The sequence below is a fragment of the Ambystoma mexicanum genome, chromosome 3q (assembly GCF_040938575.1).
Source record: "Ambystoma mexicanum isolate Mex_15411 chromosome 3q, UKY_AmexF1_1, whole genome shotgun sequence".
In the NCBI taxonomy this organism is placed as follows: domain Eukaryota; kingdom Metazoa; phylum Chordata; class Amphibia; order Caudata; family Ambystomatidae; genus Ambystoma; species Ambystoma mexicanum.
The window spans coordinates 886,186,971-886,213,622 of record NC_090926.1 but is presented as its reverse complement, the minus strand read 5'-3'; the positions used below and the strand labels follow the sequence as shown (position 1 = coordinate 886,213,622).

At 47.3% G+C, this 26,652-nt stretch overlaps 1 protein-coding gene across 2 annotated transcripts; it reads left to right on the top strand.

Moving 5' to 3' along the window:
- The first annotated feature begins 697 nt into the window (after window positions 1-697).
- Window positions 698-13,573, top strand: KPNA2 (karyopherin subunit alpha 2). 2 transcript variants are annotated; one of them, XM_069655019.1, is made up of 11 exons: window positions 698-826; window positions 1,510-1,606; window positions 1,719-1,859; window positions 4,000-4,088; window positions 5,539-5,807; window positions 6,078-6,172; window positions 6,392-6,655; window positions 11,379-11,612; window positions 12,437-12,619; window positions 12,787-12,936; window positions 13,298-13,573. In XM_069655019.1, the coding sequence occupies exons 2-11, from the start codon at window positions 1,535-1,537 to the stop codon at window positions 13,388-13,390; spliced, it is 1,590 nt and encodes a 529-aa protein (XP_069511120.1). In that variant the 5' UTR covers window positions 698-826; window positions 1,510-1,534; the 3' UTR covers window positions 13,391-13,573. The 2 variants fall into 2 exon arrangements, with proteins under 2 accessions (XP_069511120.1, XP_069511121.1); XM_069655020.1 differs by lacking the exon at window positions 698-826 and adding an exon at window positions 1,323-1,373.
- The last annotated feature ends 13,079 nt before the right edge of the window (window positions 13,574-26,652 follow it).

Below are 26,652 nucleotides of genomic sequence, written 5' to 3'. Positions count from 1 at the left end.
GTCAGGGAATTTCTTAGATTGTGGGTAAGTAGGAGTTATATACCTCCAGGAGAGAGAAGAAAAAGGGTTCCTGTGGCGGAGGCGGGTCCTCATAGGTAAGCACTCGGACGAGGAAGAGGGAAGTGAAGGTAAGAGGAAGAAGGACGTGAAGGTAATGCATATTAAGAAGCCTTTGGTCTTCACACTGAATCGTGACAGTGGCATTGGATTTGAAAATACTACGGTTGAAAGGCAGATACACGTAGACGTGGTGGACATCTTTAAGGGGAGTACCCAATGCAATTGTAACGTAGAACACACTTCACATTTTAAACGAATATCGAACATACTTAATAAATCCTTGGAAAATTAATGTGCGGTTATTTTTCAGCAATGAAATTGCACATTATTTTAGCAACTAAAGTATATTGGAAGGTGTTGGGACATGTATACATTTTAATATGAAAAAAGTGAAGTCGTTTAACCCAACAGATGTCAGTAATTCCCTTGGTTTTGTGCTGGGAATATTTCATTCCAAGATGGCCCCCGCAAATCCGAACGTGGCCCACCCTCCTAGGTAGCCCATGCGCGCTCTCAGGGCCTCATAACTTGACCACGCCCAAAATGGCAGGCCGTGGACTGAACATGCGACTTTTGACGTACACTCTGGGTGTTGCCGAGGCGACCCTGCCTCTCTGCATCCTTGGGCATGTTTTAAAAGAACCAATGGCCGTGTTGCTTTTGCTCGAACAGACCAATGGCAGGGCTCCGAGGCGGGTGATTTAAATGCCATCGGAAGCCGGCTGGGCAGAGTTCTTCTTGGCTGCCGAGGAGTACGCACGCACAGGTATAGCGCACGAGGGCTTAGTTAAAGGGACCAGTCTTAAACGTCTAGAGACGCTTGTGTAATTTTAACTTAACAAATAAGCACACGTAAAGACCCCGTTTATCCTTTATTTTAGCGTGTTGAACTTGAGTTTATTTTTGTGGATTCGGGCGCTTTAAACGCAAGACTTTAGCGTCTTTGAAAGTGCTTAACTTCCGATTATCTTTACCACTTGATTAAGAAGGGCGCTATTGGAGTAGTCGTTGGTTTTTCATCTTAGTATTTTGCTAGGCGTCGGTTTTAATGAACCATTTTATTATGTTACTCCTCTGAAATGTCCCTGTGTGAATAAGTAGAATTGTAGGTTAGGATGCATCTCCTAGGTATGGGATTCTGCGCTCCAATGTGTAAGGGGTGGGGTGGCAAATGAGGCCACGCAGGATTGAAACCATGCCGTTTGCATTGCATGACGGGTCTAGCTCAGCGACCATGTTTTCTGCCCGGTGGTCTTTAGTTTGGCGAGATTTAAAGGGGCAGCAACGTCTTCGGGATTATGGGTCTTAAAATCGTAAGAGATTACATTTAAACCGTCAACATTCTGACTAGATGCCTTAGTTAAAACACTAATTACACTGTTCATTTAAATATGTCGGGAAACTAATATACTCGGCAGCCAACCTTTGTGTGTAACTTTTCTTTCGCAGTTTACATCTTCGTTTGCCTGCCACCATGTCTACAACCAACGAGAACTCCAGCGCCATGCGCCTGAATCGTTTCAAGAACAAGGGCAAAGACACTTCAGTAAGGATATCTCTTTCCTGGGGTCGCTCGGTGATGTGCTGTCCGGTCAGCCGCCGTGTGCGTGTGCGTGGTCGGTTGCATGCGGTGAACTCACTGCTGGTTTTTGTTGCAGGAGATGAGACGAAGGCGCATTGAGGTCAATGTAGAGATCAGGAAAGCAAAGAAGGACGATCAGATGCTCAAGAGGAGGAACGTGAGCAGCTTCCCCGACGAGCCCCTCTCCCCTCTACAGGAGAAGAACCAGAACGGACAGGTGAGGGGCTACTGGAGATGACCCTATGATATATACCCCAACTACAGACCAACAAAGTGTTGCTGTGTTTTAGTGTATGAAAATGACAACGCACCGTTACTCTTAAGACGAACGTCCTTGAATAATGGCTCCTTAAATGGATACATTTCATTTCCGAATTAGACATGACAATTATCGATGTAGAGGCTAGAACTGTGCAATAGTACATTTCTGCTATAGTCACTCCCCCAGTCTGACACAGCCCTTGAATGTTTCTTTTCTTCCTATGTCTAGAAAGTTTTAGTTTTGGCTGTTGGGTATAAGCCTGCATTGGCGTACTGCTAGAAGGGAGGTGGGATACGAGGGACACATTTTTAGGTGTCTTGATTAATTACCCCACCTGTTGACTATCCATGATGATCCCATGCTACAGGGGTGCCTATTCATCAAAATGCAAATGGAGGGTTTTTGGTGTAACATCACAGGAAGTGATGTCGCATGACCATACCGTTACTGTCATAACATGAAATATCACATGACGTGTAAAAGCTCATCTGAAGTGATTGGCGGTGTTAGTGTGCGCAACTTTGCACAGCACCGCTGCCACAAGAAAGTACCTACCTTAAAAATCTAACTAACTTCACTTAATGATCTACGCTTTTACATCCCCCTTCTCTGGTGTACCTCTTCCCCCTCCCCCCCCCCCCATACACCTGCCAATTGGACATGGGTGGGTAGCGGTGATCTGGCCAGCCCTCATAACCCTTTAATGGCCATTTTGCTCACAATCGACCTAGCACCACCTCTATCGGTCCCTCTACAGTGCGTTGGGATCATACCTATGGCGGAAGCTGTTTTACAAATTAGATGAATACACGAAGTGGGTAGTAGGAGTGTTTTAAAGTTATGAGTACTTTATTTTTTAATTTTTTTTTTGGTAGTACAAATGCAATTTTATTCCCAATGATTCGGAACAAATAAAATGGTTTTGGTTTCTTTGCACCTAGTTAATCACATGATTACTTTCAATCTGGGAATTAAAATAGTAGCTTGTGTACACTACTGGACCAACCAAAGGCATGGAGTGTGAAGGCCGGGTTGCAGATTTTTTTTAATCGGGGGTGTGAGTATCTGTCATTTTTGTAGGAGTGCAAGTGGCTGATGCATCCCTTATCCATAGGACTATCTGAATGCATAGAAGCCCCCATGATTAGTGCAATAGTGCATACTCTTTCATGTCCTTGTGGGAGAAGGTGATCTTTTCTTCCCCTAATTTTTTATTCTTTTTTTCAATGAGGTTTACTACTTTCACTACAGCGTTTTTGAGTATCTGAGCATATGCTTGGATTAACAATTGGTAGTAATTATCCATTGCTTATGTTCAGTGCTGTGGCGAAAGCGCAATAACACTATGGTAACGATTTTTTTTTTTTTGTTGTTGACCATTCTAGTATTCAAAAACTGAGATCCTACTAGCCACATCTCATTAAATCTGCATGACCCACGATTTGGTAATGCATTTGCTCTGGGGGTTGCATTCTTGATGACTTATAGTGCAAAGGCGCAGGAGAAATATTTCATGCCTCTGCTTGATAAATAGTAAGCAGAAGTACTGGAGGGGGCAGGAGAAGGTGGATGGTATATATGACAACGTGTGAAATTGGTTACATAATGCCGTGCTACAATTGGCTAGGTCAGCGAGTTGAAAGCTCAATGACCAGTGCCTGCCTTCACTTTCCGGGTTCATGTTTCAGAAGGGTTTGTTCGGCCCTTTAACTTCATAGATATGGCACCTATTTTTACCGTGATTTGGAAGCAGGCAGTCGGGACATAGAGATACGTAGAACATATGGTAGTAATAACACAAAGCCTCAGAAACCCACATTGACTCTAAATAAGCAGCCCTGCCTTGCCTACATACTGTTCTCCAGCTGCGTGTATAGTACAGTAGCCACATTTCAGTGCTTTTTGAATTGATGCCTCATTTAGTTTTCACACTGCCTCTGCAGTCCTTGACCAGGGGTTGCAAAAGCAGTGCCAGGGTTTGTAGCTGTGTTCAAGAATGCTTCCTTCATTACTATAATTGGATTTGGGTTTTGTGTCCTTTGGTCCCATTTCTGGACAAATGTCATGTAAGTTTGTGACCTACTTTATCTTTTAGGTTGCAGTTCCATGGACGGTTGAAGAAATTGTGAAGGGTGTGAATGGCACTAACCTGGAAATCCAGCTTCAAGCTACTCAAGCTGCCAGGTAGGTGGTCCACTGGCATCATGGGATGAGGCACATTTATTCTCCACCAGTTCTCTGGCTACAATGGAATCCCTTGTTTGAGGCACTTTCTGCTTCGTATTGGGTCACTGCTCGGCACATATGGCTAACCATGCAGAGACATTTACCTTTCATTGGTGGTGTAAAACAACGAGCCACCTTCAGGAGTGCCCCACGGAATGCTTTTGACCTTACCTTAACATGCAAGTTACTTTTACTGGTGTGTACTGAACGTGATGGTTGCCGTAACCTTTGGCGATACTGCCCTTTATTAGCTTATCCGTAAAACGGCTGCTTCTTTAAGGACTTCTGGACAGTTACCTCACATGACTGTGCTGGGTTAGCCCTTGACATGTATAGCTGGAGCCATTTGAGATGGTACATCACAAGATCTAAGAGTTTGAAGCCAAGCACTGTGGTTCTAAACAGAACCATGTTTCAGACCTCTGCCTTAATGACTTGACCCAGGTGCTTTACCACCATCCCCAGTCTGGCGCCCCCATGCTGCACTTCTCCAGGGTTAGAGTTGTTGCCTGCTTACTTAGTTTGGACTGCAGCGTTACACAGGTTCATTATACCTAATTGCTGGAAACGTCTGGGAGCTCGCTGTCCCCTGTCAACCCAGAGGATGGGCCTCTTGAAACCTGACTGCTGCTCTCTGGGGCCCACTGACCCTATCCTAGGTTGCATGACTGCCTGCGCCTGGACTGCCCTGTTCACTGGGACTACAATCAATCTTTGCCCATGCCAAATCCTCGCTGTATATGTACCACCTGTGAACATTTTGTAGGCAAGCCTAAAGTGTGTTTCCCCATACCTGTGTACCTGTATAGCATGACTCACTGGGTGTTAAGGCTCACAACATTAAAAGTGGGTGGTTTTTACAGAAACCTAACCAAAAATTGCGAGCACTTAATGAACACTTATCGCCGGCTCTAAACTTCTTAGCATTGTTAAGTCCAATTTATTTATATATATATATTTTAAAGCTTTTAACCTCACACTTTCCCCCACTAGTTACTAGGCGTTTGCATCCACCCCAGATGTTTGACGTACTACCATTGTCACCTGTACTGAACTTTGGCTAGCATGCAATATATTCTGATAGGCACCATGTCTGCAAATGAAACATCCGTCCATGGAAAATCTTCAGGTCAGGCATACACTACTCGCATGGAGTACAATTTCAGCAATTGGTATCTTCACAATCTTAACGCCAATCCCCTATTGCATGAGCTAGCTTTCACATCTCTCCTGGACCCTGCGTAGAGTAGCCGCAGAACGAATGCACTGGCATGGAAAGGTACTTCGATTTTTATAGTACATTGGGTAACCTCGACAAGTGCTTTGATCAGGTTGGTTTTGTTTTTTGTTCTGCTTTAAATGCTGTGCGATCTTGCATGTAAACCTATATATTTTTTGCTATCCACAGGAAACTGCTGTCCAGAGAGAAGCAACCACCAATTGATGGCATTATTCGTGCGGGTTTGATTCCAAAGTTTGTTGCCTTCTTGGGTTGTACAGACTGCAGCCCTATCCAATTTGAAGCCTCCTGGGCTTTGACGAACATTGCTTCTGGCACGTCGGATCAGACCCGAGCTGTAGTAGAAGGTGGTGGTATTCCTGCATTCATTTCCCTCTTGGCTTCACCACACACTCACATAAGTGAGCAAGCTGTGTGGGCTCTAGGAAATATTGCAGGTAATGTGTTTTCAAATGTTTGACCTGGTTGGAGGGCAGGCAGCATGGCATTTAACCTGTTGCATGTTTTTCAACCATTTAGTGGTACTGTTGGTCATCTTCCCATTGCTATTCCTACATTTTCACTTGTTCACTTTCGAATGGCTTCTGGGGCATGGCCCCACAGGAGTATAATTACATACTTTGTACAAAAAGGAATGCTGATGATCCACATGTAATGGTGAACGTGTTCAGTGGTTGGGGAAATTCACCCTATTTGTTTTCTTCTAGGTGATGGCTCTTCATACAGGGACTTGGTTATTAAATACGGAGCAGTTGATCCGCTCCTTGCTTTACTTGCTGTGCCTGACCTGTCTTCCTTTGCGGTAAGTGTTTGCGCAAATGGTTTGACTCGCAGCATTTTGTTAGGAAATGGCCATACACAAATCTTTGCCCCCCCACCCCCTTAAAACCAACAATTGGTGTTATGGCTTTGAGATATTATACTCTGGCAAACTGATTATTAGCTGTACTTGCTCACGTTCTTTGGACTTGTCCAGTTCTTAGATCCAGTCTGATTTGAAGTCCTTGTTTTTCCTCTTTAGTCTGGCTACTTAAGGAACATTACTTGGACTTTGTCAAACCTCTGCCGCAATAAGAATCCAGCTCCACCTCTAGAAGCCATCCAGCAGATACTGCCAACTCTTGTTCGGTTGCTTCATCATGATGATAAGGAGGTTCTGGCAGACACCTGCTGGGCTGTTTCTTACCTCACTGATGGACCCAATGAGCGGATAGAAGTTGTGGTTAAAACTGGACTAGTGCCACGACTGGTGAAGCTCCTGGCATGTGGGGACCTTGCTATTATGGTAAGCTTTATTTAAGAGGTTTGAGGGCAGTGGTCTGCCCATTGGTATCTGTTTCATTCTGGTTATGCACTGTTCCTGGCAAGAGCACCATCTAACCTTCACTTTCTCCACACACTTGTTAATTGAAAAATGAAGCGCTTCAGCAAGAATATCAGCTGTACATATAGCTGAACGTCACTTTGCTGGCTGAACGTCACTTTGCTGGGTGTTGTATGTACTTCTGTTAACAATTCCTTTTTTTGTTGGTGGGGGGGATCACACGAGCAAATATCCACTGATGAGAATAGTTATGGGATTAAGGGCGCAGGGTCGTGGGTACCAGCAAGGCGATTTGTATGTTGGTCATTGTTGGAATATCTTCCGTTTTGTGGCAGGGGATCATGTAGTCAGTTGGTTTAGAAGCAAGTGTAGTGCGTGGGGAAGAGGGCTAATCTCGTGATATTTCTAAAATGGGTCATTTGCCCATGGAATGATTGGAATACCAGCATATGACAAATGGTGAGTGCCTTGTAGTGATTTAATTTAGGTGGCTATGCATTCTGTATGTTAACTGCTGGACATTTCGAGGGACTTGGCCTCCTTGTCCTATGCATCTGTGCTATGCATGTTTTCTGCACAAAGTGCAGTTATGACCACTGGCAGTGCAGCTCTTCATTTTGTTCTTGCTAGATGGACCCATGTGATTCTCTTAAGGCTTCACATGGGTGGTTTGTGCACGTGCCCAGAGGGTGTGCACTGGTGGTAGCTACATGCTGATGTGACTGGATATAGGTGGATACTCAGGCCCTGCCATAGGATGTCTTCCTACACAAAGGCGCGATGGCCACTGGTACCCCTGAATGGCTGTTTGGTGGTGGAATGACCATGTTTGGCTCTGGGGCTGACTGGCTGGCCCATTCCAGGGGCTGCAAATGGAGTGAAGTTGATATGCATTGTTTCTTTTGGTTGTGACGCACAATGCCTGAGCCAGCCCTGACTGACTCTAATGCAGTGTGGTGCGTGAAGGCTGGGGTGCAGCCCTGACCCACATGCTGTGGTTTGGGTTTCTGGTTAACAGCTTGAATGCCCGTGAGCCTGATTGGGTGCTGCCTGCATGAATGCACTTGGCAGTGATTGACTGGCTGAGCCTGGTTCATCCCGCGTTATAACAGGCCTTCACACTTGCCTGAAGTTTAAGTCCTCTTAAGCTTGCATCTTGGAATCCAGTTGGAGGAAGAAGTGTCTATCTGCATTTCTCCATGAAATCCGAAAACTGCCATGCTGATTGAAAGACAGAGGTGACCTGGATAGGCAACCTCTTCTTGTAGCCACAAGGTAACATTGTGCAACTGCTAGTGTCCTGTGCACCTACCGTCTGGAGAAGGGGGTCTTTGTGGGCCCAGAAGAGTGCCTGACCTCTGGAATCGTGTTGCCAAGCGTTCAGAGAAGTGTCTGTGCTGGCTGGTAGCCATGTTGCTGTGTATCGGCCAGAATAGGGGGTACCCTAGCATAGTGCTGCTTGACAACAGAGCTGTTAATCTTTGAAGGATCCTTCAAGGGGCATCCCTGTCATGACATTGTCCATGCCAGAGAAGTCCAAGGGTCGCTGAAGTCCAAGGGTCGCTGCTTGCAGTGCAGTGTCCACTGGTGGGTTTCCTGCCACCAGAATCCGAATATTTTTTTCCAGTGTCCTCCCTTGGTGATGGTTCGCAGTCTGGTGATCATGTCAAGAAGCCATCCTGGGGTCTTTGTTGCAGCTGCAGAACCAAAAGGTGGTAAACCGCGCCCCTTCCGACAATGCACCCGCTGCCACAAACTCTTCCAAGGCCACCAAGAGGTCTTCTCTTCAGCCAGGCCTTGTCTGTCTGTTACAGCAAGTTTCACCTTTGTGGGACATCATGTAATGATCTCTCAACCGCAACTCCGCTCGTCTCTTATTGACATCCCAGTGACTCCCAAGTCTGTTGGGGATGGTCCATCCTCTAAGGGTCTCGTTGAGTAAAGCCAAGGCTCCATTACTGTGAGGACGTCTTCCGTCCTCTGGATTCATCCAGGGGTCACAGATTCGTCTTGGGCCCTGGTCTCCTGTAGCTTCCCAGGTACTTTGGGGTAGTGGGATGTTTTAGTAGAAGCAGAACAATATTGAACATATCTGAACTGGGCTGTAACATACATTACGAAGTGCACCATAACTTTTCCTTACAGGTTGCTCATGTAGGAATTCTCACAGTACAGAAGGCATTCTGCCAACGTTCCTAATCTAACATGCCTGCCTACCCTATGAGCTTACGCATTGTTTGGAATTCTCATGCTTTAATTATTCAGCTGTAAGTATATTATGGGATCCAGTGTATATTAGGATAGTGTTGCCTGAGTAAGAATGTATATATTTACCTGCACCCTATTTTATGATACTGTTGGCACATAACCTAGTGTGTGGGCATTTCTTTGTGGGCACTTGGGATTCACTGTACTTAAACCAGCCTGCATCACCTTGGGATTCGCTGCTTGTCCAACGTTACAAATTGAGAGCCTTGGCTGGGGTACTGTCTCTACCCTAACTGTATATGGGTGGAATTGCAGAACCTCCCCTTCATTACAATCGCGTTGGGAATGCAGTTAAGTCCCTGCCCAAGTCCCTGCCCTGAAGCCAAGGTGCAAGTATCACTGGGGAAGATGTGGTGTCAAAGGAATCTGGTATCAACGAGACTTGGAGGATGATGGTGGGTTGCAGGTGTGGCCAGTGTTGCCGAACTAGATTGGTTCAGTTTTACAGATCGTTGAACAGTGGGTAAAGCTAGAGTGAATACTTTGCAATGATCGCGGATGTGTAGTAATCCCTAAGGAGCTGGTTTGATCTTAAAGGGGAGGAGGGCAACATGGTAACTAAATGCATATTTCCCTGTGACTTCCCATCACAGTAGGGTTCCAAGGGAGCACATTGGTGTGCTTTGTGTCCCCAGTGAGTTTGTTGGGAAGAGTTTGGTGTGGTGTATGATCTTTGGCTTGTATGGCTTAGCTGTTTGCTGCAGGACTCCTCCAATGGTATCTGTGGATGCACCTATATGTTCTCAACTATTGGCAACGGTGATTGCGTAACGTGGAAAGGAAAATGCCACGGAGTAACTGCAATTGGTCCTCTTTGGGTAATGGTCTCAGTACATACTTGCTATAGGAAGCTGTCGCACATCTGATTGCTTTTCTCTATTTTCACCTGCCACGAGTCCCCATTGCTGCCTTAATGTTTGGTTTTAAGGGAGATCTCGTCTGAACTAACTCACCTGTTGGGGTTCAAGGGCTCTGTGTAAGAGGCCATCTTCGTCACCATAATCGAGAGCTCATCTTGGCGGAGGAGGGGGTGAAGGCAAAAAAGAACATGATGAATTGTAGTGATGATGCAACTTTTGATCATGCAATGGGCAACGCTGGCTGATGGCAAGTAGGTTTCTTGTCAGTTTGAGAGTTCCTTCCTGAGATTCAGGAACTTGACTGCGGTGTCATTTTAACCACGTCTGAAACCTTACCTGGCAACCACTGTGGCTTTTGGATTAAGGTTTTACTGGCCATGCTTCAGCTCAGATTTGTGTGCACCTTTTTAGATCGTACCAGGTTGGAGTCTGAACTCATATGGATGCTTCTAAAAGGATTTGCAGATCCTTGTGAATCCAACTTTTCTCGGGTTGGCGGCGTTGGGAGATGTGTTGCACTGTGATCTTACATATGCAGTATGTGGTAGCATAGATCAGTAACTTGTGCACCACTGCCATTTTCATCGTCTGCGGGTGTTCTGAAAAGGAAGGCAGGTTGGGAGGCGATAGTGGGATGGAGGAGAGGGTGGAAAATCCCAGCCACTATGCCAGTTTTAGTTTTGGTAATGTGGTGTGTATGGTTTCCTGTTGGGTGTTGCACAGTGAGTGTTCGTAGAGGTTTGAGTATGCAGGCATTGGAGTTTTTTGTAGAGCGTTTTCATGGGAGGACTCTGGGATTAATGTGCCCCAAATTTGAAGTCCTGCTGGTGGGAAGGCGGGGTAGGAGTGTAGGTTCTTGACTGGAGGATGACTTTGGGTTGTGGCCAGGGTGTTTCACTGTGCCCCACCCTACAATGAAGCACTATCTTGAGGCTTCAGGGTGAGTGCCTGGTTATTCTAGAATTTATAGAATCAGCTAAATGGGTAGCCGACTAGATTAAAGTTGATTAGTGGTGGATCAGGTCAAGAAGTTGAAGGAAGGGGTTGATTGGAAGAAGCTGAATGGACACTGTTCTATCCAACCAAGTGAAAGGAACTAAGCCATTCTACAGTGTTTTAGGGTGCTGATTGGATTACAAGTGCACTGACCACCCGAGTGGAGCTTGTCAATGGCCATTCCATTGCTGTAATCTGTTAACCTAGCGTGGGGAAGGAGGTAATGCATGCTGCTTCCGAAAGTGGCGAGGTAAGGGGTTTGCTCGCTTTATTTAGCAGGCTGCAAGGTGATATTACACTGCTGGAGGGTGCTTTTCTTAAAAGGGGAGGAGGGGGGGGGCAAATGGCTTCCAGTACAAAGTTAGATAATTATTTGGCATCAGAGGGCAGATTAATGGGAGGAAATGTTATAGTATTTGAATGCCACTAAAACGGGGGGGGGGGGTAGATAACATGGATAGTTGCTCTGCTAGTTCCTTTTATGACTACCAATTTGACTAACTGGAATGTGGTTTAACTTATGTTCATGGATAGGTGATCTTGTTTTCTTGTACTTTTAGACTCCATCTTTGAGAGCAATTGGCAACATAGTCACTGGCACAGATGAACAGACCCAAGCCGTGCTTGAAGCTGGAGCTCTGGCTGTCTTCCCAAGTCTACTCTCCCATCACAAAAATAATATCCAGAAAGAAGCTGCATGGACTCTGTCCAACATCACTGCTGGCCGCCAGGACCAGATCCAGCAAGTTGTAGATCATGGGATCATTCCATGTCTTGTGAGCATTTTGCAAAAGGTGAGTTTTGTGTGTGAATACTCGCCACCCGCCCCCTTCTTGATTAAACGTTTGCAAAAGATTGTGTGCAGTTTCCAATTGATTCTGATAGTGATCCCTTGCACCAATTAACTTGCATCCCTTGCACCAATTAACTTGCATCTCGGTCTCCTTTTCTGCCAGGAGTTTGACTTGTTTGGTCTTGAGCACCAATTCCTGACATCCTTGTCGTTCTCATGCTTGCTTGCGTGGGGTGGCATGGCTTTTTGCTGTTCTGTTTTCTTGATTGTAACAATGCAGTTGTTTTGTCCTTTTGTACCAGTTCATGATCATGTTTGGTTTTGGTTCCCCAGTTCACTCTGCTCCCTCTTCATCACAGATTTTTGGGTAATTCCTTCACCTACAAGACCCTTAGAGTTTGGGGGTCGGGTGGTGGCATACACTTCCCAGCAGAAAGCTGATGGGCATGACATGTTAGAGCTTCATCACTATTTAAATTGTAGTCTGCCTCATAATCTAACATTATTTGAGCTGGACAAGCTAGCGATCTCTGTATAGTGGTTAGTGACGCAAATAGAGCCCTGTCAGCGTATTGATACATTTCCTGTAGTGGAGGCAGAGTATTGGAATCACCATAAACCCAATTTCACCTTTTCGTCTTTTTACCCAGCTTACTCTTCAGGGTGGAAATGGTAAGTTTGCATGGTAGTCTGTGACCCGTCCACATACCAGTGTCAGTGCCACAATGATTGGCGATATGGAATATGTCCATCGACTGCTGTACGTCTGAGTCATTTTTTTTTTTTCTTCCAACCATGACTTTCTACCTTTTTGTTTTTTTCAAGGGTGACTTCAAAACTCAAAAGGAAGCTGTGTGGGCCGTGACCAACTACACAAGTGGGGGTAACATCAACCAGGTGGTGTACCTTGTACAGGTTGGCGTTATTGAACCCTTGATTAACCTTTTATCTGCAAAAGACAGCAAGATCGTTCTAGTCATCCTTGATGCCATAACGAACATTTTCTTGGTAAGTGTTGCTTTTCCACTGAGCAGAAGCAATTTATATTGGTGGTATTCTTGTTTTCTGGTTACAACTTACATTAATGTGCTCTTACTACTGATGACCCACATGTTCTGGTGTGGTTATTAAAAGGATTGGTTAAATTCAAATCATTGACTCTCATTTCACTGCAGGCTGCTGAGAAACTCGATGAGACTGAGAAGCTGTGTATTATGATTGAAGAGTGTGGAGGCCTGGACAGAATAGAGGCTCTGCAGTCTCATGAGAATGAGATGGTGTACAAAGCTTCCTCCAACCTGATAGAAAAATATTTTTCTGCTGAGGTAAGCTGTTATACTGAATGCAACTAGTGCATGTAACGGCTGTGTAGTCAGTTGCATGCTGACATGTAACGCATCCATCTCTGGTTTTGTATTCTAATGGTACTACCGTCTACATGTAATCCATGCCATCCCTCCTGCTACAGCGATCCCATAATTGTGCAAAAAATATCCTGATCACTTGCTGCTTATTTATGCTTACCAGCTTTGTGGTTTGTCACAGCAGCAACTGTTACCACGAACTAGTTCCACTGGACGCAGAGCACATTCAATCATGAGGTGGTGAACTTTACCACTTCATCAGCTAGGCCACATGTGCAATTCCTTAGCTTGTCTGTCTTAGACTTTTTTTTTTCTTCTCCAGGGTGAAGAGGATGCAAGTGTTGCTCCAGAAATTACCACTGATGGCTATGCCTTCCAGATTGAAGAAACTAATGCTGGAGGTTTTAACTTCTAGTTGCGTTCTGTCATTGTTGTCTTTGTATGTCAGTCCGTCTCATTTTTAATGTGAACTTCTAGCACTTTCGTCTCTACTTGTTCGGTTCTGAAAACTGTAAATACCCAATGTGAAATTTCTATTTCTGTCTACATTTCTTTGTATTGTAAATAAAATAAAGTTTCTTTTAAACGTTCAACATAATTTTCAATTAAATTGTCCCTGTTTTCTGGGGAGTAAGCCATGTAACTAGGGCAGGGTGGCAAGTCTGCACAATGGTTCCCTGTGAATACAACCCATTCTCAGGATGGGCGGAGGGGGTGGAGAATTGGAGGTGGCTGTGAAGAGCACACAGTACTGCTATGAGTAACTACAATAAAATAAGCTTGGCCATATGCAGCCTAAATGTCATCTTGGTAAAGGGCCGCGGACTGTATTTCCAAGATTGCTCTAGTCCTGCTTAGCAGCAAGCTACCCCCGGCTTGGTACTCTCTTCCCCCCCTTTGTTGTGGTCTCTCTTCCCCCCCCTTTGTTGTGGTCTCTCTTCCCCCCCTTTGTTGTGGTCTCTCTTCCCCCCCCTTTGTTGTGGTCTCTCTTCCCCCCCCCTTGTTGTGGTCTCTCTTCCCCCCCCCTTGTTGTGGTCTCTCTTCCCCCCCCCTTGGTTGTGGTCTCTCTTCCCCCCCCCCTTTGTTGTGGTCTCTCTTCCCCCCCCTTGTTGTGGTCTCTCTTCCCCCCCCCTTTGTTGTGGTCTCTCTTCCCCCCCCTTTGTTGTGGTCTCTCTTCCCCCCCCTTGTTGTGGACTCTCTTCCCCCCCTTTGTTGTGGACTCTCTTCCCCATGAGGGAGGATGCCACACCTCTTGCTGGCTTCTCTCCCATTCTGAGGGGCTGAGTAAGGGGCACAAGGGGTAGGCACAAAAGCAATCTGAATATTTAGTTATCGATGACAGATTCAGGCGCTACAGGAGGATGGTGTATGAGCATCAAAGGGCAACAATGTTTTTGGAACATGGGGTGGAGACTGATATAGGAAGGAGCAGTAAGAATTGGTAGTTTAGCACCTTGTCAAGTACTACAGAGTAATTGGTGTCCAGCATTCTGGATGATCACGGTGAAGGTTGCCAGAATGAGACCCGTTGCAAGGATTCTAGAGCTTTAACAAGATGTCTGCATATGAAAAAAGGCCCACCACTATTGGGCGTTGCTCACTAAAATCAAGCCATGTTCCGTAGGTATGTTTGTCCTTCACTCCATAACCAACTGCGGGAAAGGCCCTTCTTATTTTAAGCTTTAGTGTCTAAAGCTAATTGACTCTACTTATTAAGACTGCATCCACCAACAGTACTCCATTAAATCTTTTGTTCTGTTTTCTTCCATTTGTTACTAGCCCTGGTTAAAGGAGGGTGAGGTTCTGGGTGAATTTTGTGTTCGTCACTTTCGGTTTGCTCTACTGATTTAATTGAAATGAAGGTACTTTCCTGCATTGCACTACATATTACCGTATAAACTCGTGGATTTCTCAGCATTTTACATAAAACATTTACACTGAGGCATTTGTGAACTAAACTGCTCCTGGGAGGGGAGAGGCAGTACGGCAGTACATCAGTGATGCAATGCCTCATCTATGGGAATACCGAAAACAGTTAAACCTAAAGCAATCAAATGATGGAAGCCAAGGTCTTGCAACACTATGATGGGGCATGAAGATTCTTCATTGGCACATGTAATATATATTGTGCATCATTGCAAAGAGACTTTGAGGATTCTAATCATTCACTGGCCAGTTGGGGAAATGCTGAAATTACTTGGTTTCTGCAATGTGGAGACGATCTTCCTTATGAGCATCTGAAGATCATGCGCCTTCTTAGTATTGTCTGGATGTATTTATAGGGAAACTCCAATTGAGATTTTGTTGGAACACCGCATTGTCAGATTACACACAATGGAGCGCTTGGAAGTGGAAGGCATTCACTTTCCAACTGGAAATGGAAGACTTCCCTTGTGGCAAGTTCCTCAACTGGGCCAGCGGGAGACTACCAAAATTCTGACATGCCCTGGAACCACCAAGGTTATTTTTCTGCCACTGCCTGGAGGGTGATACGTTGGGCCTTCTGGTAACTAGTCGCTGGAAACGCCAGTTGTCTGGGTTATCCTAGTCTTTATATTTTTTAAGGTAGCATTCTCCTGCAAAGAGAGGGCGTCTTACACCTTCCCTCACCCCTCATCCCCCCCCATCCCCAAAAAAATCATACTGTGGAAAAAACATGGTGGGTACCATCCTGTAAGATCTGGGTTGATTTCTTGTCCCTTATATAAATCAGCCATCTCAGATGGGTGGATTGGACATTTGAGATTATCACCTGGGATTACTTTCCTGGTAGATTCTGTATGTTTTGGGGCCAATTTTGGATTAAGGAGTGCAAACATTAACATTAGATGTTGTAATTGAATGCTTATCCATAGGAAGTGACAATTAGATCTTGATCCAAAGGTTGGTCATAAGTGCAAAGGTTATGCTTGTACTGCACGCTGCTGTGGTCTCTTGGTGCTCTGGCTGATCTGTAATGGAAGGAGGGTTGGTGGGGGAGAGATTCTAGCGGGTATTGAAATGGAGAGCTTTGTGCTGTTGGCAGCTTCAGTTTGGAAATTCAAGAGCCTTCGTACATATTTGGTTTGTAGCCGCCATGTTGTGGTGAGGTATGATTGTCCACGAGTCCTTTGTGTCCTTGCGTTTTGGTTTCATGTTGGATTTAGTGAAATATTGGTGTTTAGGTCAGAATTCGGGGTGAGTATGCAGAATGTTGTATCATTATCGTTAGTTAAGGGAACACTTTTCTAGCCCCAATAATGCAACACCCCTCCTGCTGATTTTCGTGAAGGGAACTTTAGATGTGATTGAGTTAATCTGACTCATGGACTTCACGGAATTGAAGGTGAACAGTTTGTTTCAATATCTGGCGTATAGCCCCTTCCAAATGGGATAGGGTAGCAGGGGTTTGGATTGCTAGCAATTTATGAATACTTAGCTATCCGTTTCAAAATTGGGTCTCCAGTCGTGGTGAGCCCAATATTTAACTTTGTATACCAAAATTAGAGGCCAAAAGCAATTCTTTGCTCTTACATGAGTGACTTCTTAAAGTAGTCTAGCACTCCTTTCTGTCCAAATTTCATAAGGTGCGGGGACTGCTGGTCACTGATCTCATTACATCTCTAGTGACTGAAAAAACAAAATACATTGGGACAGAAGAAATGGTACTGTTTAGAGAGCGCTTTATTTCTACAATCGGAAAGTAGATTTTACTTAAAAGTTTCTGTAATAAAAATACAGGGATTTATCTGAATTTAAAAAATGCTTAGCCCACATTGGAAGCAGCTGTTCACAATTAATTGCACAGCAGTCGTAGGTGTGGAATGGCTCACTCGAATCTTGGCCCACCTGTCATTAGAATGTCCATCCTTCTGGGCCTTAGAATTTGCCTTTTGGGTGGCTTTTTGCACTTCAGGATTTATGGCTAAGGCTGGCAACTGGGCACCAACAACTGCATTGACACTGTCAATTTTTCTGCAATTTAAAATTGGAATGTTAGGAGGGTTATGGGTGGCGGGGGGGACAGCCTAGAGGGAGATTTGGGATTAATGAAGGTGTTTATTTTGGGGGGACTGATGACGAGGCTTAATTGCTTGCATAAACATAGTGCGCAGTATAAATATCCTTTAACATAATCACCACTGTAGTGGTCCTCTGGCGTATCTGAAGGGAAAGGGGTGGGGGTAGGTTAGGGCAAAGTTTGGAGAGATGATGTGCTGTTGGCAGCTTGTTTGGTTAACACGTTCACTGAGCCTTTTGGGGTTTTATCCGGTCGGACTGTCGTGTGCTGTTGTGTAAGGCTCTGGTGTTTGTTGCAATGTGGTGAAGTGTGTGTGGGTTGCTGCAGTTTTAAGAGGTATGGTTGTAGTTGAGGGGGTTGAGTGGTGTGAGAAGAGGGTTAGGTTTTAGTATAGTTAGTTATTGGCATTGTCTGGCAAAATGCACTTATTCTGTCAAGACTTACGCAACATTGTCATCCTTATATTGATCTAGTTCCAGCATGACAAGGCTCTCACCTCTGTCCATATGTTGCATTAGTCTGTTTATCAGGCCACCACCTACATCTGAATCTGTAAATGGGCACCTGCGGTTTTGTCTAGTTGCGAACTATGCTTATAATCCCTTGATCTGTCTAGTGAGACATGGTACAGTTCAGTCCTTACCATGAGTCTGTATTGGTGCAAGTGAGTCACCATATCTGTCTCAGAAGTCGGTACACTTGGTTATTGTCAGTCTACTGCATTTGGTGTTCTACTTACTAGCTTTGGTTTCTTAGTGTGGTGATATTTGGCTGGTGGCTTAGCTTGTTTGGATGGATGGTTGTCTTATGAGCGTGGGGTATTTGTTGCATAGTGTGAATGTACAATTGCTTTGGGTTGGGGGGTGGGGTTTTACACAAGGTTATTGTAGTCCTGTTTGTCGGGGGATGCTTGGTAGTGTTTAAGGTCAATAGTTGTGCCTTTCGGGAGGTGGTTCCATGTTTTTGTCACCAGGTGGAAGAAGGGGGAACCCACCTTTTTTTTTTTGGGGCTATATGGCTTTGCTTCCAGGCTTATTTCTTGTCTGCTTTTAGATGGTGACTTTCTTTTTTAGGAATTCTGCTCCCTAACCGCTAATGGCCCTGTGTATTATGCACATGCAATACATTGTTTGAGAGCCAATGTAGCTTTTTTGCACTGGTGATTTGATCTCTTCTGGATAGTTGAAGGAGTCTAGCTGCTGTTTTGGACGCGTTGTAATTTTTTCAGCAGTTGTTTCGACATTCTGAGGTAGAGGCTGTTGGTGTAGTCGATTCTTGACATGAGGGCGGCAATCAGTGTTTTGTGGGTGAAGGGTAGGAATGGTAGGTTAAAAAAAAAGTTGAGTGAAGGAGGAAGAATCTGCATTTACTTGTGGTTCTGAGGTTGGTGCATTGTCCACTAGTACGCCCAGGTTTTTCACTACATTGGATGGTGTGGGCTCAGTTCCCAGTTCTATCGGCCAGGCTATGTAGGTGTTCTCTTATTTTTGGATATAATCATGATTTCTCTCTTCCCCGGTTGGTTTTTTTTTAAGGCTGTTGGCGTTCATCCAGTCACATTCTTTGAGGCATTCTCCTAGAGTTGATTTCTTGTGAATCTTGAGTGTAGTCTGCATAGTTGACATCCCCTTTGTCTTTCCCTTGCCAGACTTTTGGACTCTACAATGGTTTGTGCTCGCTCTTCCTCTCCCATTAATGGTGGGAGGGCCTCCTTCCACTCTTGTCCTTATTGTTTACTTGAATGGTACTGTCTTGGTCCAAGGCCCTCCAGCCCAACCTTCTCTTGAGGCGCTTCCCACACCTCATCAATCCCCTTTCTTCTCCCCTGCTGTCCCCTCGCCCCTCCACTGCTTCCTCGCCACCCCCTGCTCTCTCCTTGACTGCCTTGCCATCTCCTTATTCTGCCTCCTCCACCTCTGCAGGGTGTACCTCTGATTTCTCCTGCATTGGATCTTTCATGGATTCACATGCTTAGAATATTCCCCGTCGTCGAGGATTCCCAGCCTGACCGGGAATATTCTAAGCATGTGAATCCATGAAAGATACCAATGCTGGAGAAATGGGAGTTACAGGTAAACTATTCCCTTGTACCCCATCCCCGGAAGTCTCAAGGACGGCAACCTTCTCCACATTGCCACTCTAAACTCTTGCTCAAACACTCCTGAAATGTCGCCTCGAGGAGGAACTTGACCTCGGTCTCATGGTTCACAGCCAGCTCACAAGCTTTGACCCGCTCCTTCCTGATGCCAACAAGATCTTGTGTACCAAGATCCAACTGTTCTGGAGGGGGTGTAGCCCTGATCTTCCCTGAGTGGATTCCTGCTTTGTCATTCCTACGTAGGCCTACTCTTTCTATTGCCTCATCTGTAGGCTCTTTATCGCTCGTGCTCTCTCCGCTCTCCTCGGCTGACGCATCCGTTTCCATGCTCCACTCTGCTATATCTGATACTCTGTTCTTGGCCTGTCATGAGTATCTGCTTGAAGCCCAAAGCCAAGTGCAACTCGTGTTAAGACTCTTACCATGTCACCCTTAAACGCAAGTGCAAGTTAGTGGAGAGGCAATGGCGTGCTTCCGGTACATCCTTTGACAAACTGGCCTGCTCCAAAGGCACAGGCTCTGTCTGAATCTTGTCCTCTTTCTCTACTCCATCCTTTCCCTCTGGCCCTTCTTCGGATACCTCTCCTCCCTGCCTTCCCGTGTTCTTCCCAGGCGAGTTTTCTAGATACATCTATGAAAGTCTTGTCAAAACAGGTTCACCTCTGTCCACATTGACACCCTGTCTCCTGCTCTGGCTGATTTCTACACCCACTCCTTCACCCAACTGAATAGCTAGAGTTGCCCTAGCCATATAACCCCCAACTACACCTATCATCTAAGCCACATATTTAACAGACACAACTAGTCACCACCAGGCAGCCCGCATGTCTTTATTGGACGAACCTGACTCACCCCAGACTAACCCCGCAAGACAGCCAGACTAAGCACGAAAGACTTACTCTACATGGCGACTGCTCCAGAATTTGTTTTCGTATTTACGAGGACATTGTGGCACTTGTTACGGTACAAATCTTAGTTACGTAGTCATTACATATATATATCACAGTAAATTTATACATTTGTATATTACAAAAAGGATGGCAGGAGGGGAGATGGCACTGCTAGTTGAGGAACGTGGCCTTGAGGTTGTTGCGGAAGACAGATGGAATTTTCAGCTCTAAGGGTGGCTTGGAGAGTTCCATAGTTTTGGTGCAATGTAAAAGAAGCCTAGACCTCCAGCTGTAGCTCTGTGTGGTCTGTGTAGTTGGTTGGTGTACTGAGCTCTGGTGGGGCATGTGGATGTGGTCCTGGATAGTCCTTCAGATAGGTATGTTGGGGGCAGTTTTGTATATACATCTGTGAGTGATGGTAAGGATTTTCAGAGTGAAAGTCTTTGACCTGGAGCCAACGTGCTTCACGTCTAGCATGGGGATATATGGTCTCTTCTAGGGATGCTCATAGTGGCTCTGATTGCATTGTTTTGTGTAGTTTGCAGTCTTTGAATGCTCTTGGCAGAGGTGCCAGCTAAGAGCGTTGCAATAGTCCAGTTTGGCTGCTATAGTTGCTCTAGCTATGGAAAGGCGGTTGGGTATGGATAGGTAGAGTTTAATGGCATTGAGTTTGGTGCTGAAGGCAGATGCAGAGGCTATGGCGCTAACTTGTTTGTTCATTGATAGATTAGCATCAATGTGAACACCTAGAGTCTTGAGAGGATGATACTGGGATGGTAGTGTTTATGTTGACGTTAGCGTATTGGGGGCTTAGCTTCGTTATTGTGTTAGGGAGGCCAAGGATGAGGATTTCGGTCTTCTCCCCGTTAAGACAGAGGCCATTGATTGCCATCCAAGCTTGGATAGTGGCATAGATGTTGTGAAGGGCTGTGGCGTCTTGGTGGTAAGAGTCCAGGTAGGGGTATAAGTACTGAGTTGTCTGCATAGTTGGTATATGCTACACCCATGGAGTCCAGTAAGTTGAAGAGGGTTTTTTGTAAAGAGGTTATAGAGGGTGGGGGCCATGCAGGATCCTTGGGGAACACCAGTTGATGGTGGTAGGGTCTGCGTTTGCTGTATCCGAGTAGACCTTCATGCCTCTATCTTCAAGGAAGGATGTGATCCAGGATGCTGCTTGTTTAGAGAAATGAGCTGCATGGGTGAGGTGGGAGGCAAGTGTTTGGTGATCCACCAGGTGAAATGCAGCTGATAGAGTAGGAGGAGCAGTGCAGGTTTGCCTTTGTCCATGATCTGTGAGATTTGATTTTTTTTAGGTCTAATCAGGCAGATTCTGTCCCGTGCCCAGCACGGAATCCAGATTGTCTTTTACCTAGTATCGAGTTAGCTTCTATGTAAGATTGGATCTGATTGTGAGCTGCTTTGTCCAGGATTTTTAAGGGGAATGGGACTGTCGTTATTGGTCTGTAATTTAGGAGTGGCTGTACCCAGGCTTCTCCAGCATGGGGTCTGGCATGGATTCACATGCTCATGAATATTCCCCGTCGTCAGGCTGGGAATCCTCGGTAAAGAAAAAACCAGTATCAGTTACGTTTCTGATCTGTCTTTCGTAGTAGTAACCAATCACTGATCTCTGCGTCATACTGACCACAGCCAATGACTGCCCTCTACATAAGCCCCGCCTCTGGCAGCCATCTTCAGATTTTTACCGCATGTTCAAGTGTTGGGATTCTCGTGCTATTGCTCTCGAGCGTTCGTGCTATTTTTTTCACGTTTTTTTCTCAAAAACTTTGATTTTTCGGTCAAGAGCCTCAAGCTCCGTTTCTTCATCCGATCATCGGGGACCCGTGTCGGATTCGTCTATGCCCCTCAAGGGTGAAGATTTCGTCGAGCCACGCTTTTGGAGGACTCCAGAAGTTTCTCAGGCCCATCTCAGACATGGCCCAGGAGAAGGGAAGCTCGACGCCTGGAAAGCTGTTCAGGGTCTGCCCTGGATCCCAGCTTCAGAATGTCTTTAAGGAGGACGAACGCTCCTTTGTCTGTACTGCCTACATTAGGACAAGACGCACGTGGAGAAGGACTGTGCGTTTTTGCGGCAATATGTCGGAGCGGACCATGAAGGACCGCCATCAGCGTCTCGCCAACTGGCTGGAAGGGAAGAGCCCGTCGGGCGAGAAGAAATCTGAGCGGTCTTCTAAGACCTTTGAGGACGCCCCGGCGACGGGGGTCCACCACAAGGCCAAGTTCGCTGGCACCGGGAGCGCTGACAGTCGCGGTGGCCCTGGCTCAGCCTGTGGAGGCTACACCAGTGGTGGTGACCTCGGGGCTCAGTCTCCCTGCCACCGCGGAGGGAGTCCTCTTTTATGCCCATCGACAGTATCGCCGTGAAACCTCCGGAGAAGAATAAGGGGGGGGCAGGAGGTCATCGTGGATTCGGCCTCAACCACTGAGGAAGAGCTGATCGAAGTCTTAAGCCACGGTGTTGGCGTGGAAGACCGGCCCGTCGGGAGGGACCCCGACGTGGGAGACAACAATAACGTCGAGGGTGCCGATGGGGCCCCTGACCGCCCGTCGGAATCCCCTCAACCAGTGCCGCAAGACAACTCGGCGGCCATTTTGTTGGCTACACAGTCCTTATGCTCGGAGATAAGGACGAGACTGCCGTTACCACCAGCGGAGGAACCGCTCCCGACGGGGGACCCGGCGCCAGGCCCTTCTGGGAGCCCTCCCCTAAGAGAAGGATTCATCCTCCACCTCCTTTTCAGCCATCCCACCCTGTTCAGCCCTCTTCCCCGTCCACGACTCGGGGATGATATGGGGACTGACAACGGCCGCGACGGGTACGGACGACTAGGTTTACGAGGATCTGCCGTCACCTCCCACCCGGGCTTCCCCGCCCGACGAGATTGGATCGTTTCACTCCATGATCGCCAGGGAATCCGAGCTTTTACAGCTCTGCCCGGAAGAGAAGGAAGTTTTCCTTTATCAACGGCGCGAGGCCAAGAGGAAGACGGTCCTCTCCGTACCTCTACTGGATGATATTTGGGATGAGGGCCGCACCCTCCTCAAGAACCCATCCACGATGCCGGCTAGAAGGGATCGGTACGAGAAGTATCGGGTCCTGGACGCGGCCCCCTTGTGCCTTCGGTCGTCTCCGCGGCGGCCAGGAAGAAAGCGGGGGGGGGGGGATGGGGGGGGGGCTCGGCCTCTACGTCTACCTCCTCGCCGGACGGCGAGGGAAAGAAATTGGATACGATGGGACGCAGGGTCATCTCGTCTGCAGCGACGACGATTAAGGCGGCCAACGCCGTAGCCTGCTACGACAGGGAGTTGTGGTACAAACTGGCCCCCCTGCTGGACTTCCTACCGGACAAGAGGAAGGATGCCCTAGAGATCTTGCAGGAAGGAGAGGTGGCGTCGGACCACGCCATTGCGACGGACATTGCTGACACTGGATTTCGCCAGTTGGGCAACGGCGTGTGCCTTAGGCGGCGTGGATGGCTCAAGGCTACTGTCTTCCGTCAGGACGTGCAGACCAGAGTCTTGGACATAGAACCTGTTTGGGAAAACAGTGGACGATTCCCTTCAAGCCATCAAGGCAGACACGGAGACGGCCCGGGCTCTTGGGGTTCTCCAGCAACGGCGGCTGCCCTTTCTTTCGGAGCGGCGGAGGCAAACAGGGTGCCTCCAAAGGTTCCGGCGGCGGATTTTCCTCCTATCGTCAAGCGGCCCGTTCGACGTCGCAGGAAGCTTACAGGGGACGAGGCAAGTCAGGCGGACCCCGCTGTCGTCGCCAAGGAGGTCAAGGCGGCAAAGCCTCGTCGAAGCAGGACTGAACCGACCGAAGCACCCCGGTGGGAGGCCGGCTGGCGAAGCTTCGTCAGCGTGTGGGAGTCCATCTCCACCGAACGTTGGGTGCTGGATGCCCTAGCCCAGGGTCACGCGCTTGAGTTTCTAAAGAGGTGCCCGGGGCCCCCCTGTGGCCAGGAAAGAACATCACGTCCCTCAACTTCTCTTGGAGGTAAAGGCGATGCTCAGGAAGGGGGGGTCAGCTGGAGGAGGGCGTCCCCGTCAATCAAGCTGCCAGTGGATGGGGATCTTCTCTCCAGGGAAGGAGGCGCCATCCTCCATCACGACCCGAAGTCGCTGAACTTGCAGGGTGGCTCCTGCAGCGTTAGTTTGGTGGATACGACATACGGGCCGACTGCAGAGAGGTTCTTGCAAAGGCCAGGGCGTCCTCGACTCTTAAATGCTACGGACACAAATGGAAGAGGTTCTCTGTCTGGTGCCACGCACAGAAGATTAACCCTCTACGGATTACGGCTCCCCAAGTACTGCCGTACCTACTGACGCTGGCCAAGGCTGGACTGGCGCATGCGTCCATCAAGATTCATCTTGCTGCGATCTCCCAATACACCAGAACCACGGGGCGGACGTCTTTGTGGTCTCATCGTCTGGTGAAAGAGTTCATGAAGGGACTGTTCAGATCTTTCCCGCCGGTGAAGGCTCTGGCCCCGGCGTGGGAGCTCAACGTGGTGCTGACCAAGCTCATGGGACCTCCTTTCGAGCCTCTGCACTCGGCTCCGTTGAAGTTCTTGTCGTGGAAAACAGCGTTTCTTGTGGCCATCACCTCCGCACGACGGGTCGGAGAGATCCAGGCCCTTTCCTGCAAGGCCCCGTACTTGACTTTTCACGACACGTGGGTAGTGCTCAGGACGCACCCCACCTTCATGCCCAAGGTGCTGTCGGACTTCCACCTCAACGAACCCTTGGTGTTGCCTGTTTTCTTCCCGTCACCCTCGTCGCCGGCTGAAAGGACTTTGCACTCGCTGGATGTGGCTAGAGCGCTGAAGTTCTATGTGGACCGCACAAAGTGTTTTCGGAAGACGTCACAACTCTTTGTCAACTTTGGACCTGTCAATCAGGGGAAGGCTCTCTCGAAGGCTTCAATTTCCAGATGGCTCTCTGGCTGTATCATGTACTGTCATCGGTTGGCAAACCGACCGCTGCCTGGCCGTCCGAGAGCCCATTCCACCAGAGCGATCGCAGCTACCACGGCGTTCCTATCTGGTGTGCCCTTGCTGGACATCTGCAGGGCTGCTACGTGGAGGTTGACGCACACCTTCACGAAATTCTACTGCGTCGATCGGGATTCCAGGGAGGAGTCCAGGGTCGGCCAAGCAGTGCTGCGCAACCTGTTCGCCTAAGGTGAGCCTGGTGAGGAGGTAAGATTTGCTTAATGTTGAGTTTGATGTAATGCTTAATGTTGAGCCTTTGCCACCTCCCGTGGTTGTGCATGTGTACTGCTATGTATTCTTTATTCATGAGCATGTGAATCCATGCCAGACCCCATGCTGGAGAAGGAACAAGTTACTTACCTGTAACTGTTGTTCTCCAGCATGGGGGGTCTGGCATGGATTCACATGCGAACCCTCCCGCCTACCCCTCTGCGGCTCTTCACTTGGTCATACTGCCACTTCATGTGCTACCAAATCTGAACATGGCTGCCAGAGGCGGGGCTTAGGTAGAGGGCAGTCATTGGCTGTGGTCAGTATGACGCAGAGATCAGTGATTGGTTAATACTACGAAAGACAGATCAGAAACGAAACTGATAATGGTTTTTTCTTTACCGAGGATTCCCAGCCTGACTGGGAATATTCATGAGCATGTGAATCCATGCCAGACCCATGCTGGAGAACAGTTACAGGTAAGTAACTTGTTCCTTCCTTGAGATTGTCTGGGACGGTTCCTGTTTTGAAAGATGCGTTGATGAAGGCAGTAATCAGGGGTGCTAGGTCATTGGTGCATTCCTTAATGAGTTTGGGTGGGCAGATATCTGCTTCGCAGAGAGACGGTTTGAGGTTTTTGATGAGCTTGAGGACCTCCGGTTCAGTGACTTCTCGAGCGTGCTTGAAAGTACTACCCTTGTCAAGTGAGGGGCAATCATACATGCAAGGAAGCTAAGTACCGAACGAAATAGGGGAAAAGCATGTACAATCAAACGGAAGCAGCAAACGCACTGCATGTAGGGTAGAGCTCATGCAACCCTGAAGGAAACACAGGAAACCAACACCAATGAATTTCCAAGGAACCCGCCCCAGACAACCCAAACAAAAACCAAAAGGGAAAACGCTGTGGGGAGGATCTATCACCTTGGCTAGCACCTTACTGCACTCCAAAGCGCTTTACAATTAGTCAAGACTTCTCGAAGCACTATAGCAATGAGCTTTTTTTCATGCAAAATTATTAGTTACTACCATACTCTTTGTCCCCTTACCTCCATACTGCATGGGCGTCCCTTACCTCCATACTGCATGGGCGTCCCTTACCTCCATACTGCATGGGCGTCCCTTTCCGCCATACCGCATGGGCGTCCCTTACAAGTGGCAGATGATGAAACCTTACCCTTTAAATTTAGAGGCGTGTGGGGGGTGTGGCCCTGGGAGCATGCACTGACTCTGCTCTTCTGCGCCATACCTCAGTCCCCATAGATGCATTGACAATATATTAACATTGCCTAATGACACCAGTTTAATTAGGGGGAGGAAAGGGGACTAGGAGTACAGTATCTTAGTCACTAAGGTGAGTAAACTATAATTCTCCAGCATTGGATCTTTCATGGATTCACATGCTTACAATATTCCCCGTCAGACTGGGACCCCTCGGTACACATATATAGCCTTTTCCTATAG